General features: G+C 39.2%; 1 protein-coding gene across 1 annotated transcript; it reads left to right on the plus strand.

Annotated features, from left to right (window-relative positions):
- The first annotated feature begins 385 nt into the window (after positions 1-385).
- Positions 386-13,409, plus strand: LOC120437483. The gene is made up of 6 exons (XM_039608073.1): positions 386-405; positions 964-999; positions 1,117-1,266; positions 1,487-1,597; positions 2,454-2,777; positions 13,085-13,409. The coding sequence occupies exons 2-6, from the start codon at positions 990-992 to the stop codon at positions 13,126-13,128; spliced, it is 639 nt and encodes a 212-aa protein (XP_039464007.1). The 5' UTR covers positions 386-405; positions 964-989; the 3' UTR covers positions 13,129-13,409.
- The last annotated feature ends 273 nt before the right edge of the window (positions 13,410-13,682 follow it).

Genomic DNA, 13,682 nt, shown 5'->3' on the forward strand with positions numbered 1-13,682 from the left:
TTCATCAACCAAACTACAGATCACTGAGAAAAAAAGGACATTTTATTTTCTGATTTTCTATTTATAATAGTGAATATCAACTTAAAGTAGTCTGCGTACCAGCAAATATGGCCTTTATTTGCTGGTCTTGCCTTTTGTGTTTGTGTTGCAATTTTAGGTGAGATTGGACTTTCAAAATATTTAGAAAAACAACTATAGCCTAGTTACATTAATGTTTTTAAATTGTTTTATCACTTGCATCTTTACAGACACAAAGGCAACTTCCTACTAGAGTATTTGAACCAATCGAAAAGCTGGTGCTCAGAGGAAGAGGGCGGGCTTTACTTGGTGTCAGTGACAGAAATGAAAAAAAGCTCAAATGAGTGAGAAGGACGATGAAGGAAACATCTGTGCTGTGTCTGCTCTGTAAGTAGAATCTCTGTGTTTGTTTGAGTTCTTGTACTTTGACTGTCTGCTCTCCTGATAACTGATGATGGACTATACTTCAAGCAAAGCAAGTGCACATAATCATAATGATCACTTTAAAGTGCTGCTTTAAAAAAAAGATCAGACAATTGTAAAAGACCATGATGAGGCTAAACTGTGCAGATACTTTCATGTCGTGAGAAATATTAATAAAAAGAAAATACAAAAATGGGAAGAAACCAGATAAGTGATAGAAAACTGATGGATGGAAATATCTGGAAGGAATACAGAAATACTCCTCCAACATTCCAAATACATGCTAGGTTTAGCCATTATTATGCATTTATTTATTCATTTATGTTTTTATTGTTTTAGTTTGTTGAAGCATTACACAGTTTTTCAGTCCTTTGTTGCCCAAAATGTATTGAAACTTATGACTGGCACCAAAATAAAAAATAATCAGATATAGAAGACACAGGTTTTTAGGTTTGTCAGCTGTTTGTGTGGATTTGTTCTTTGTGTTCACTTCAAATCAGCCTGAGTGTCATTTCTCTTTAGTTCTGATCTCACTGCTGAGCTGCACAATGACCCAAGGTCAGTAAAGAACATGTTGGATCATTGTCACAGGTGACACACTCACCTGTCTGTTTCTGCAGCTTTCAACACTCAGAAAATGATGATAACTTAATGACTGTGTTTGCTTTGTTTTAGGGAACACCACCACCAGCACCATCGCACCTCCACCTACACTTTCCCCTCCTGCAATTGTTGTGTTGTCATTTTTTACATCATCTACTATGACGGTTCTGCTGGTATTACTGGTGTTACTGGTGAGAAGATACATTTATAGGAAACTTGAAGGTGAGACTCAGACTGTCAGTTTTCCATGTGGCTTTATTTTCCTAAATAATCTTTAATCATGAATAGATGTTTTGTATTTACATTATATGCACATGCAAATAAAAATTGTTACAATACAATAAAATATAGAAATACGTCTACAACCAGTTGTTTTCATGCATAAATTTCCATATTGAAATTTTACAGTGAATTATAGTAATTGCGCTTAAAATTTGATCAGATCAAGACAAAGCTGAAGAAGATGACATTAAAGATGACATTAAAGATGACATCATATACAGCGACATCAGAATTTCACAGCGTCAACAACAGCCAATCAACCAAAGCAGAGGTAATATGGCTTCTTCTGTAATTTTTTTCAGGGTCTAGGTCTTGTAGTTGTGAGATTTGAAAGTTAGGAGAATCTTTATTTTATAAAATGGGAACACTTTAGGAAAGTGGTTTTTGGAACCAGAAGTGACTACATTTTGTAAAGTGCTACCTAGCTTGATTTTCAAGCTAAATACATACTGCATCAGGGCATCACACATGCATAGGTAGCCACTAATTATTGCTGACTAACCTCTAAATATGTCCTAGAATTTCAGTCAGCAGAACTGATGTTCAGACTTCTTGGATGGTTTGTTAATACAGTGAACGAAAACTTTAAATACAGTAAGATTTTTAGAATGTATTTCCTCATGACTGTGAAGACATATTCACTGACATTAACCTCTGCAATATGCTGACTTGGTTTTAGTTTGATGTTTATTTTTTCTGACTCTGAGTATGGTTGATTTTATAATAGACAAGAACATTATGGAGCATTCAAAAGAGGGTTCAAAGTGAACAAAAGTATTTTGTTGTAACAGGAAAATTAAAAGGATATTTTTTAATTGCTTCATTATTCAAATTAAATTCATTTCTGTATCTATTTTTCAACTGTTTTAAAGGTTTATAAAGTTTAGTATTTGGTAGTTTGTGGAACATGCTGACATGCTGAGCAGATGCATTGATCCTGACGATGAGCTGCTGTATTTTCAGTATCATTTTAAAAAAAAATAAATGTCATCAGTGTTTTCAAATATTACATTTACATCCAAATTGTTTATTGTGTAAAAACTTCTGAAACGGCACCCCTATACTATACAATAAGTTCTGCAGCTGCTCTGCCTGTGATGATGTCCTGTCTTTGTTTTACTGCGCAGACAGTGATTCAGCTCCAATCGATTCAGAAGTGAGAACTGAAGGCGTCACTTATGGAGAAATCCTTGTCAAAGGGCAGAAAATAACCCTCCCCTGCTGTGATGCAGAGACAAATCCCACGAGTGAAACTGATCACAGCCCAGAATCAGCAATTCAAAACAACAACATTGCAGACGTGGAAGCAAAGCAACTGCAGACAGAAGTTTCAGGCTGTCTCAATGATGAAGAGCGCCCAGCATCCCCCAGCAACATCAGCATGGAGGAGAGGAAGTCACTCACATCACTTAGTAATGACAACAGCATGATCATCCTTCCAGCAGACACAGGTAGGCGGATGCTTTTGCTAATCCAGAAAGACTATCATGAGAAAATGTTGTCACTGCTCAGTGACAAAAATGCATGCGAGCGCCTGAAAACTCACCCAGGATGTGGTTACAGGAAGAAGGTGATAGATTGTCTGAAGCAGTTAGAAAGGGACAAATTTAGCAAACATACATAAACAGGGTGCACCTTTAAGACCAATTATCTGTATGATCAACTATAACACCTATAACATTTCTAAGTTTCTGGCTTCAATCCTCAGGCAGGTAGGCAGCTCTGAACACCAGAACACGTTGAATTTTGTTGAGAAGGTGAGAGATGTCATTATGGAGGCAGATGAAACCATGGTCTTTTATGATGTTACATCTCTCTTCACTTGCGTTCCAGTCACTGATGCGTTGAAGGTAATTTGTACGAGATTACACACTGACCCAAAACTAAGCAACAGGACCACTTTCAGCACCGATCAAATGTGTTTCCTTTTTGAACTGTCTTCATAAGATAAGATAAAATAAGATAGGCCTTTATTAGTCCCACACGTGCAAAATTTGTTGTGTCACAGCAAAAAGTGGACAGTGCATGTTAAAGTAGTAAAAATTAAGCTCAACAATGGGATAGGATAGGATAAGACAAACAACAAAATTGCACTTTGTGTTATTGCACATGTGTGGATATGTGCATCTGGTTAGCTGCAAAATTCTCTGTTATGAAGTCTGACTGCAGTAGGGAGGAAAGACCTGCAAAATCTCTCTGTCCCACATCGTGGGTGCTGCAGCCTGCCACTGACGGATCTGCTCAGTGCTGTCAGAGTATCTTGCCAGCACTGAGCAGCTACATATACCCTTCACATACAAGGGTCAGCACTACAGGCAGAAACATGGGTGTGTCATGGGTTCCCTGCCCACTGTGGCTGACTTTTACATGGAAGAAATAGAAAAGAGGGCTTTGTTATCCTACACTGGAACACCACCGAGTCATTGGTTCAGGTACGTGGATGATTATGCGGATTACGTCCAGATGAACAGAATGAACCTTTTTTGCAGATTTATTTATATTACCTAAAATGTTTTGGCCGCCTTTTTGTTGTTGTTGGCTTTTTTTTACTTCCTTTGCTGTATTTACTTTTTTGCAGCATGAGGGACTGTGAACCAAAATGTGATCACATGTGATCATGGAGTATTGTTTTCAGCAGTCCAGTGATCAACATAAAATGTATTTATTTAATGACGTTTTCTTTGAGCCACATTATGTCTTAAGTACAGTGGTCTCAGGTACAGGTTCAGCTTGTATGGCCCAGATGATATGATATGATATGATATGATATGATATACCTTTATTAGTCCCACAAGGGGAAATTTCATAAGGCTGCCGACCTATTGCACGCAATGGCGGCGCCATCTTACCCTCCGACCATATATGTATGGTCGGAGTGTGAGATGGCGCATGGGGAAGACAGATCAGAGAGGTATAACAATGGAAGCACAACATGAGGAAAGATAAGGAGAAAAAAAATAACTCCTCCCAGACTGAGCTCCAACAGGGAGATCAGTTTGAGAACAGAAAAAAAAACACCTCTGCACAGTACATGAAAAAACTCTTAATACACCAAAGAAACACATGACAAGCAACAGGGATGGGTAAAGGGTGAGAGACAGCCGATTTAGACAGTACATCCGGGCCTGCAGCCTATGCGCTGGTCTCCTTGATCCACCATCAGCATCGGAAGGGAATAAGCATCGAAGGCGTTTGGAAAGGGAGGGGGGATGAGTGTATATCTGCATGTGTATATATGTCTGTGTGTGCGTGTGTGTATGTCCAGAGTTCAGCTGAGACAGTGTCCTTCGCCCTGCCAGGCTAAGTAAACAGTCTTCCAGCCAACCCAGGTGGCCTTGCATAGAATGGGAAGAACAGTCTAAACACAGTCGTTATCAGGGTGTTTTGTTCAGCTCCAGCCTTGAGACCGCAGCTGGCGCCGAAGGGGTATCCGCATGAGTGATGGTGCTTTTTACTTTAGTGCGAACAACTCATATGAATTTCCAAGCAGTTCTACAGTCCAACACTGGTCTCTCAATCTCCCGTTGGAGAGCATGAGCCGCCATACTTGCGCTCTGTGATGTTGTCATTCTTGTGCCCAAAGAGCCAATTCTGAGAACTCACGATAGTGTGCCTCCCCGAGATGTCATCCAATTTACGCTCAGAGATGTTATGCCGAGCGAGCCCTTCCGAGATGTAATCCAGTCTGCACTCAGAGAAAAGTCAGACGTGTTTTGACTTTTAGCAGAGCGGTAACTGGATATTTTCTCAAAAAGCAGCTCAGATGTGTCTGCTCTCTGCCTTTGGCTCACACATCAGTTATAAACAGGATAAATTTGTTATTAATATGAGGCGCAGGACGGAACATATGAACAGACTAAAGGTCTTTAACTGTAGGTTTTCAGCCTGTCAAAGTGTCCCTTTAATACAATGAGTCATTTTGACTTAAACTTCTGCATGTAAAACCACAGTAGCAGCTTCCTGCTGCCTGCTGTTGAGTCTAGTTAACCACAGCTTGAATGTAAAAATTTTCACCATAGTGTGTGTCTGCTTGGCTAAGAATAGTGTTTTGAGAACATGCTTGCTTTCTGCTCTGTGGTGAAGTGTATCAGTCACCATGAAGAAACAAGAATAGCAGCTTTGTGGTCATCCACCTTTGTTTATTGCCACAGAAACAACACCCAGGTCCTTGTGGTCATTTCTCAGCAGAGCAGTTAAGGAGTGGTACAAACTGTGAAATTCAGTTGGTGTTTATAGAAGTTAAGCACTGAATAAATAAAAATAAATGAATATAAAGTTAATCAGTATAAAATGTTTCCCTGTAGTTGTAATAATATACATTCGATATAGCTGCAGAAATTTACATATCTTGCAAAAAGTAACCCAGCTGCAAAATAAGATGTCACGTATGGACAAAAAAAGTCAGAGGTCCAGCTGCTCTTCATCTTTAACTGTGGGCTGATCCTGTTAAATTTGATTGGATCAGTACTTGTCAAAGCCGGACAGGGACATATTTACCACTGTATAAGAGGCTGTAAACATTTGGTAATGAAGGAGAGGAAGGCTGTGCCATTCATATATGAAGTAATAAATAAAAAGTAGGTTTTTAGCTACTCAGTGTCCCTGCTTCATATTTTTCATTTCATGATGGAACAAATATTTCAGGTGGTAAAGTGTCTGGATTCTGCTTTGTAGATGCAGGGTTTTTGTTGTTGTTGTTGTTGTTGTTGTTTTAGCAGATTAGTGTTTCTTATGGATTATCCTAAGAAACTGTCTGTCTAGGTGGAAAGAAGCTTGAACTGCTGACTTTTTAATATTATTTAATGCAATTGATGAGTTAATTGTTTCATCTCTGTGGGTTCAAGCTTTGGGATTATGAATCTCAAAAAGCAGCTTGAGTGTGAGCAGTATGGGAAATTGGTCAAGCTGAGCTGATTCCCTGTAAAGTCGGGCTGCAGCTATTGATTATGTTTGTTACTGTGTATTCTATTTCACCATGGCTATCGTCACTGATTTCTAAATCGATTCGATTCCAATTCACAAGGTCCCGAATCGATTCAATCCTTGATTCGATTCAATTAGAATCGGAAGAATTTGGCCTCAGACAGTCAGAAATATTAGAATTCTGATCACTAATCAGTACATATCCATATTTTTACATCTATAAAAAGAAAGCTGACACTTGTGAGACTTTATCAAAGGTGTAAGCATCACAGCAGATGCCTTTGTGCCAAAGTAACTGAGGATAAAACTCAGAAAAACATGAAGGAGATTTTCCTGGCCTGGGATTTTAAAGCAGGTAATCTTAAAAATGTTCTACAATAGAACAAAAACTGAAGAGAACCGTGAATTGACACATATGAACATTACCTGGACTGGTGAAGTGAAGCAAAGTTACAGAGGTTTTCATTAGATATAGCTATGCATTTTGCATAATGTTAAAAAGTTTCTTGTCGGAAGTCATTTAAGTAAAAAAGAAAAGAAAAAAAAGTGTTGTAAACAGCTGTAAACTGCAAGTGAAGGGGCAAGTGCATGAAGTGTGATTTTTATCGTTGTGGGGACAAAACAGCAAGTAAGACGGGATTCATGACAATGTTTATGTGAAGCGTAGTTTGGATCTTCTTTTGCTGCTGGTTCAGTGAATATTGTTTGAAGAGAGATAAAACCTGCAGCTTCAGAATCAGCACAAAAAAAGATGTGAACACAAAGTGTGGACCCATCAAAATGAGTAAGCTGTCAGCTTTCTAATTAATGTCTTGTTGTATCTCTGTTGTGGTCAGAGCTATCGTCTATGCTGTTGCATTCTGGGGCAGGAGGTTGAGGGTCACAGATGAAAATAGACTAAATAAACTGATCCACTGGCTCAGGGGGTTGGAAGCTCATCTTGTAATGGGAAGGTTGCTGGTTCTCTCCCCCAGCTCTGTCTGTCCAGGTCGTTGTGTCTTTGTGCAAGACACTTCACCCTGCAATATGGCAGCCTTGTTTCTGTCAGTCTGCCCCAGGGCAGCTGTGGCTATAACTGTGGTTTGCCAAGATAAGGACAATGTTGGATAATACTTCCCAATCACTCCATGACATGCTGTCTTGTCACAGGAGCACGTTCAGCGAGAGACTGAGATTACCAAAAAGCACCACTGAACACCACAGGAAATCATTCCTACCCGTGGCCATCTCCCTGTACAACTCCCCCATCTAACACACTGTAAACACTGCAATAGTTACTTTTACACACACTCTTTTCTACTCTGGAATATTCTTGTCAGTGTAGTCAACTTTGCTTCCTTTGTCTCGTTATGTCAGACCAGTGTCAGCTGTTTCCCCATGTGTTTCCACTTCCCCTAATCACCCTTGTGTGTATTTAGTCTGTGTGTTTCTGTTCATTCTTTGTCAGGTCGTCTGTTGTTCACGCCACGTTTTCCATGCCATGTTTCCAAGTTTCATGTCTAGGTTTTTTTTGTTGTTTATTTAGTTCTCTCAGTTTAGGTTGATGTTAATTTACTTCAGTTTGCCCTTTCTTTGTAACTTTTTTACCAGCCTCATTAAACGGCTCGCTTTTTGTTAACATTCAACTTCTGTTCCCTGATCCTTGGAGTCTGCATTTTGGGTCCTTTTTTCAATTCATACAGTCTGCCCTTGCCAGACTGTAACAGTATTCTGATTCATTCTGACTTTAAATCATTTAACTGTAAATTATGCATTTTAAATTTTTATTGATCCCTTTACCCCGAGTCCTAAAGTCTATGTTTATTTTCTTACTCTTCTTATATTTATTGTTCGTTTATTTGCACTGCTGTAACTGGAGCCTCGTCGTCTCGTCTCTATATACTGGACTGTATGTAGCGGAGATGACAATAAAGTTTACTTTGACTTCAGCAGCGAGCAGGCGCACCGAGGGCTCTCGCGCTCACTTTTCACATATAGAATTTTGAAAAAACATCCTTGCAAATTATAAGTCTTATATGTATTGGTGTTTTCGTGTTTGTTGGTTTGTTTTTATTTTGCGAGTTGGTTATTAGGTGCCGCTCCAGCCAGCCAAACATTTTTGAAACCCGGCAAAGAAGGAAATGGCTAAAAAAACAATTCAGTGTTCCCCATATCTGACGAAAAACCACAGACTGAGCAGCTGAGATGCATTTTTATAGTTCTTATAATTTTTTAATTAATATTTTGTACATGTGTACATTTCAAGGACTCCTCAATTTTGGAGTGTATTTTTTATGTATCTGTATTATATTATACATACACATTAAATGTGAATCTCTGTTCAAAAAAATGCACTCAATTTACTTTTTACTCACTATGAGCATCATTCATTATTCTCCCCCAGTAATTAAGGTTAAGATATGTATTTTATTCCAATCCTTTCTTCTTTTGCAGCATTTAAATAACCTTTATCAGATTTGATGGTTTTGTTACAGACTTTTCAAAAAAATGTTTTGCTTTTCTATCACAAATGTGGGGATTAAATTGTGGTAAAATGTACAAAACAGTGACAGTGATGTCATGTTTTGAGACGAGGACCCAGGCACAGAGAGACTTGATGAATGATGACTGATAACAGAGATGAAGACAACAAACGACAAGGACAGGGAGAAACGGGGCTATGTGTGTGTGTTTGTGTGTGTGTGTGTGTGTGACAATAATAAGCAACCGCTTTAATTAACGGAAAGAGGTATAGGCTGTATTTCACATGGGTTACACACGATGCTTCGTTTAAACTCTGTAGCACTATGTCGTTACCATATAGATGAGAGGGTCTCTCTAATGGAGGTCAAGTGTGTGCCAAAGCGCAGCAAGGAAATATCTTGGTGTGAAGTGCTGCAAACCAGCTGATGAAATTAGTTTTTACATGTCAATGTAAAAGCTACTCTTTTAGGACAAACTCTGTCCTCAAAGGTAATAACATCTGAGTGTGGAACTGTAGATAGTATTATACTGCTAGCACGCCGCTGTGTAACTGCAGGAGGAAAATAATTAGTAAGAAGCAGTATTAAAGGAAAGGGTGCAAAAGGCAGCACCAACTGCCGTTTAACACATTTTGGTAATTATAGACAAAAAGCAGAACTAGGTGATGAACTTGTTGCACGTCAAGACTCTGTATATAACCACTCACACCTTATAGGGGGGTAGGACAAGCATAGTGAAAGAAACAAAATCTAAGTGTAGCACCTTAAAAGGAGGTTTAAGAAAATTAAAGGAAGGAGGAGATATTTTGTTCAAAACTGTGTATGAATGGTACAGGAACACAGAGTACTAAATAACAGAAAAAGTAGGCGCTGAATGAGGAACTTAAATAAATGTAACAGATCGAGGGAGTGCCCTTTGAATCTGCATGAGGCTTTTGTGCTATGCTTATTCTCCCTTGTACATGGGACAATAAAGAAGCTGTTGAAATGAAGTCTGTCGGGACAATAGCTGTATTGGTAAATCTTGTTACATGCTTTTGTTTGCTACCTGCTAAGTTTAGATACTAGCTGATTAAGCTCAGAATCCTTTGAAAAACACCAAATGGGAGCTATGAGAATGTAGGATGTTGTTTTTATTAAATTATTGTTCCTTATAGTGTGGTTTATGTTTGTTCTACAAATGTTACTGGTCATGGTCGGTGTGATGCTAGCTGCTCGATGTGGTTAGCCAGCCCCCCAAGCCACATCACAATAGGGGGAGGTATTAAAATATAGGTACTTGCTTGGTTACAATGAAATGATTGAGTGTTAATAGAACCACGATATTTGAGGTTTTAAAAAGCATTTCAAAAGCATTACATTGTGAAGCAGGGCTTTAAACTAACTTTTTGACATGGGCGCAAAAAGTTAGGCGCACTCAAATTTTTCAACTGCATCGCTTAACACCGCAGTTTTACATGTGCACTTTCTTTGGGGGGAAGTCCATACAGACAATATTCATTTCTAAATTATTAACTAACAAACTTGTGCTTAAAGTGCTTTGTCAATATTGTAGAAAATGTTAAACTTAATCATCATCTTGGCTCCTCTGACGACCTGTTTGCTGCTGCATGCTGCTGAAAGGCAGGGGGGAGAGGGGACACTTGGGCAGTGCATTTATTGCAGCATATAATGTGTTTTCTGGATACACTGCTGCTTTTTCAGCATTCAAAGTTTGATGGCACCGTGTCAGAGCTGGCTATAAATTTCAGACGGATCAGTCTTTAACTTAACACAAAAGTTATCAATAGTTCTTTTCATCTTTTCTTATTACCCACAGCTACATCCACTTCTGTCGGGCCTAGGCTGATCACTAGGGCTGGGTATCATCACTGATTTCTATAATCCATTTGATTCCGGTTCTCAAAGTCCTGATTCAATTCAATTTAGCCTCAGACAGTCAGAAATATTATAATTCTGATCATTTATCAGTACTGATACACATGAGACTTCATCAGAATTGTGAACATCACAGCAGATGCCTTTGTGTCAAAGTAACGGAGGATAAAACACAGAAAAACATGAAGGAGATTTTCCTGGTCTGGCGTTTTATAGCAGATAACCTTAAAAATATTCTGCAATATTCTGCAATTTTGCATAATTTTAAGAAGTTTAAATTTCTTCAGTATTGAACAGCAGAAATTAGGCTTTCTTGTCCGAGGTCATTTAAGTGAAAAAAAGAAAAGAAAAAGACAGCGCTGTAAACAACGGTAGACTGGTGGGTAATAAGCGAATGGATAATGCAGAAAACAGAGATTTGAGACGGGAAACTGTTCTTGAAGTACAGAGAGAGAGAGAGGGAGCTGTGCATGAAGTGTGATTTTTATCGTGGTGGAAGCAAAACAGCAAAACTCAGAGGGAATTCATGACGACATTGATCAAATGTGAAGCGTAGTTTGCTGCTTCTTTTGCTGCTGGCTCAGCGAATTTTGGTTGGAGAGACAAAACCTGCAGCTCAGAATCAGCGCAAAAAAGACGTAAACACAGCGCGGACCCGACGCATCAGAATCGCTGAGCTCCGACAGCGTGTCCGTGTTCGGGCCGTGGGGTGAGAAAGCCGAGAAAGACAAAGCTGATTCTGATGCGTCGGGTCCTCTCTGTGTTTACGTCTTTGTGTGGAATCCGTTAATGAATTGATATCGCCTTATTCAAGCTACTCACCTCTCTCTTCCACCTGCACTTTCAACTGGACCACGGCCAATCAGAGAGGTCCCGCCCCAGACTATCTCTGATTGGTTTAGTCCACGATAGGGGCATAATGTGTGTCTGTTGTTGACCACAGGGAGAGTTGCAGAGATTTTTTTTTTTTTTTTTTTTGTTACCCGAACAGTTGGTCGCACAGGTGCGACCAAATATTTGTTTTTAGTCGCATCACTGAAAAATTTGGTTGCATTTGCGACCAAATTGGTCGCACTCTAGAGCCCTGTGAAGCATTGTAAATTAAGTTACATTTGGTTGTCAAGAGGTAAAGAGGATTTTAGGTAAGTCTCCAAAGTTGATTCTGTTCATCTTCAGTCTGTTCATAACGTTTTGTGGGAGAAATCTTTCGTCACTCATCCAAGTGACTTCTTCATTCTCAACTGACTGCAGGATTCCCCAATCTTATAAACAGCACATTTGCATAATGACTGAAACCAGCCCACTGAAGGGACAATGGGCTGGGAGGTCAGTTCCTTAATCATAATTATGCAAATTCTCATGACTCTCATGATTCTCAACCACTGATCAATGGCCATGATGGTGTGGGATGGTGTTCACTCTGTGTTGTAGAGTCATAATGACACCCAGTTTGTGCTCAAGTGGATGATGAGAATCAAACCTTAGATACTGATCCGTATGTGTAGGTTTATGGTACACGACAGCTTTTAGATGTCCCCCATTACTGATGGAAATCTCACAGTCTAAGAAGGCTAAACTGCCACTTTTCATATCCTCCCTGGTGAATTTGATGTGTTGGTCCACCGAGTTAATGTGATCTGTGCAATGTAGCCATTCCCCAACTCTCTGTGAATGGTACTCATGGCCATTGATCAGTGTTCTTTGATCAGTGGGTTTTGGTCAGTGGTTGTTGATCAATGGTCATGGGAATTTGCATAATTATGATTAAGGAACTGACCTCACAGCCCATTGTTCCTTCAGTGGGCTGGTTTCAGTCATTATGCAAATGTACTGTTTGTAAGGTTTGGGGAAACCTGCAGTCAGCTGAGACTGAAGAAGTCACTTGGATGAGTGATGAAACATTTCTCCCACAAAATGCTACGTCCAGATGAACAGATTCAACTTTTGGAGATTTACTTACTGGATGATTGAGAATGCATCAAGATGATTTCAGGTAAGCCATGCACACTAGTCTTACCTAAGTAGTAGACAGTAGGGTCTGCTCCAGTGACTGTAGAACAGTCATTGGTCTGCACAATGACATTTCCCTGACAGTATGCCTGTTTCAATCAAATAATTTTCATTTCAATTTCTTATTTTGTTTTATTTTATTCTATATCTATGTATGGATGGATGAGTTGTACTGAGGCAATGAAGGTCCAAGTTGTTCACTTTCAAAACAACTCATTTTGTGAGTACCAAACTAGATGTCTAAGGTCTCTATTCAAATTGATGTCCTACTGGTCATTTGTAGAGGTGCTACAGAAACAAAAAAGAAAAAAATGTATGGAGGATTTTTTTTAGAATCAAGTAACTCAAATTACTCGGTGAATCGGTGCAGCTTCACTCCATAGTCTGACCTGGGACTGTGTGTGATGCAGAGAGATTGGACATCTTGGAGTTCAAAGCTTGTAATCATGTTTCCTGTTGTTTGAACTGTGTGTGTTTGTGTTCAGACTTTAAACCAGAGCCAGACGTCGTCTACTCTTCACTGAAGTAGTCCACCAGTCCAACCACTGACATCCAGCTGCTGGTCTCTTACTGGTCCATTCAGAACTTCAAACCAGAGGACATCCATGCATACAAATGATTACTGTGTCTGTTTGTTTTCCTTATTTGATTAAAAAAAATCACAATCTTAACCAGAGCTGTTTCAGTACTTAAAATCAACAATGATTTAAAAGCAGCAACAGCAAAACACATTTTAACATGTTTTAGTTTGGCACTTTGTTCTTGTTCCCATGACAGTTTTACTGCATGATCAATAAACTTTTGTTCTCACTTTTTTTCTCATGCTTGTCTGTTTCAGTGGCTGTTCACAGCACACAAGGGCTTCAGTGCGACTACGATCAGCAACGTAACCATAGTTTAGAAATGAGTTAGGATCAGACATTTTCTCTTAACGTGTCATATTAAAGGTGCAGCCCCTGTGATGCAGTCACTACCAGAAAAGGCCACACTTCTGAAGACAAAATAGTTGCAATACAAAACATATATTAATTAAATAATTAATAAAACTCGAAGGACAAAAAATATTACTACATGAATCTGGCC

The sequence above is a fragment of the Oreochromis aureus genome, linkage group 3, assembly GCF_013358895.1.
Source record: "Oreochromis aureus strain Israel breed Guangdong linkage group 3, ZZ_aureus, whole genome shotgun sequence".
NCBI classification, from domain to species: domain Eukaryota; kingdom Metazoa; phylum Chordata; class Actinopteri; order Cichliformes; family Cichlidae; genus Oreochromis; species Oreochromis aureus.

Bases quoted from the DNA above. Each gene is read 5' to 3' on its own strand.
- LOC120437483 (XM_039608073.1), top strand. The intron at 1,598-2,453 runs GTAATATGGCTT...TTTACTGCGCAG, and splicing joins GCCAATCAACCAAAGCAGAG to ACAGTGATTCAGCTCCAATC. The intron at 2,778-13,084 runs GTAGGCGGATGC...GTTTGTGTTCAG, and splicing joins CATCCTTCCAGCAGACACAG to ACTTTAAACCAGAGCCAGAC.